This window comes from Octopus bimaculoides, chromosome 14 (genome assembly GCF_001194135.2).
Source record: "Octopus bimaculoides isolate UCB-OBI-ISO-001 chromosome 14, ASM119413v2, whole genome shotgun sequence".
NCBI lineage: Eukaryota > Metazoa > Mollusca > Cephalopoda > Octopoda > Octopodidae > Octopus > Octopus bimaculoides.
Window position 1 is genome coordinate 51,515,572 of NC_068994.1, and position 1,628 is coordinate 51,517,199.

General features: G+C 36.3%; 1 protein-coding gene across 2 annotated transcripts in view; it reads right to left on the bottom strand.

The window, feature by feature from the left end:
* Positions 1-1,628, bottom strand: part of LOC106874412 (alpha-1,3-mannosyl-glycoprotein 2-beta-N-acetylglucosaminyltransferase) — a 151,214-nt gene that overhangs the window by 38,201 nt on the left and 111,385 nt on the right. For both annotated transcript variants that reach the window (XM_052972864.1, XM_052972863.1), the window contains one exon: positions 1,131-1,269. In XM_052972864.1, coding sequence (XP_052828824.1) covers positions 1,131-1,226 — 96 coding nt within the window. In that variant the 5' untranslated portion in view covers positions 1,227-1,269. The remainder of the gene's footprint in view (positions 1-1,130; positions 1,270-1,628) is intronic.

Here is a 1,628-nt window from a genome sequence, read left to right on the forward strand (position 1 = left end):
TATATATATATATATATATATATATATATATATATACATATACATGTGTGTGTGTGTGTGTATCTTTGTTTCTGTGTTCTGTGTTTGTCCATCACCACTGCTTGACAACCTGTGTTGGTTTGTTTACATCCCTGCATCTTAGCAGTTGGGCAAAAGAGACCGATAGAATAAGTAGTAGGCTTAAAAGAAATCTAAACTAAAATCTCTCCTAGGCGGTGCCCAACATGGCCGCAGTCTAATGACTAAAACAGGTAAAAGACAATAAAAGAAATGCCTTCTGCATGAAGAACCTATAGTTAAACGCAAGGGAATGTACCTAATGTATAGAATCAAAGCAGAAGATAAAATTTACACAAAAATTAAAATTTGCATACAGTTAAAAAAAAAAGAGGAAAAAAATTTCAAAGAATTAACAGGAATTCTTTTCAAGAAAAGTAAACCAGTGTGTGTGTTGGAATATGTTACTTCATCAATCGGTATGCATGTCCCTTAGTTTGACTGTAAGCCAATAAATCTATCTTCTACTGCTGTGTTAGTTTATCCATCAGTCTGTCTATTGCTTTATCATGTTAGCTATTTGCCTGTGTATCACTTTGTCAATGTATCTGTCAATCCATCTATTGGTTTCTCAAACTAGCAATTAATCTATCCAATTGATGAGAGTCCTTCTATTAGCCTATCGTGTTGTCTATCCATCGGTTTGCCTATGTTAGCTACCTGCCAACACCGTCTATTTGCCTATCTATCAATCAACGTATCAATCAATTTTTTTGTTTCCGTCTATCTACCAGTTTGTCAGTCACGAACAATCAAGATATCACTGTCACTCTGTCTTGACAACAGCCAGCCAGTATCCCTATCAACCGACTGTAAAATCCATCTGCTCAACCAGACTCACACACGCACCCACCCATCCAGCCAGCCAGCCATCAATCCACATACTCACCCATGTCTCCACTCACCAGTCAGCTGTCAATCCATCCATCCATCCACAGGCCAAACCACTCTCAGTTAGCAACCAATACATCCAATTTTTTTGTTTTTAAAACTTCTTGTTTATTTTTCTTTCTATTTTTCATCTGACAGTATGGTCAAGATGTGACCGCAAACAACAACGCAAAGAGATTTACCTTTCCGTGCTGACGAGACACAAGGACGTAGTAAGTCAGGAGGTTCCATGAGAGGAACACGGTGATGACCACGCCCACCACGTGCTTATGGCGCATCCTCTTGTTACCTATCTCTGCAGCATTCTCCTCAAAGACTTTTCTGCAACAAAAGGGGAAGAAAGAGAGAGAGAAAGATAGAAGATTGGTTGAAACTGGTGCGAAATGAGGAAAAGGTAGAAAAACAAAAAACAAAAAACATTGAGAGGTTAATACGAAAAAGAGAAACACTGATATAAAATGAGAGAAATGGAAGTTGAACTGCATGTAAGTGCAAATATGTATACACACACACTTTTGTGTTTACATATATGTGTGTGTGTGGGTATACATATATATATATATATATATATAAACATATTTCTATATATGTATAAGAATGTTTGTAAATATATATTACATATACCACATACACATACATAACTATATGTGTATCTGTTTGTGTATGAGTGTATATAAAGA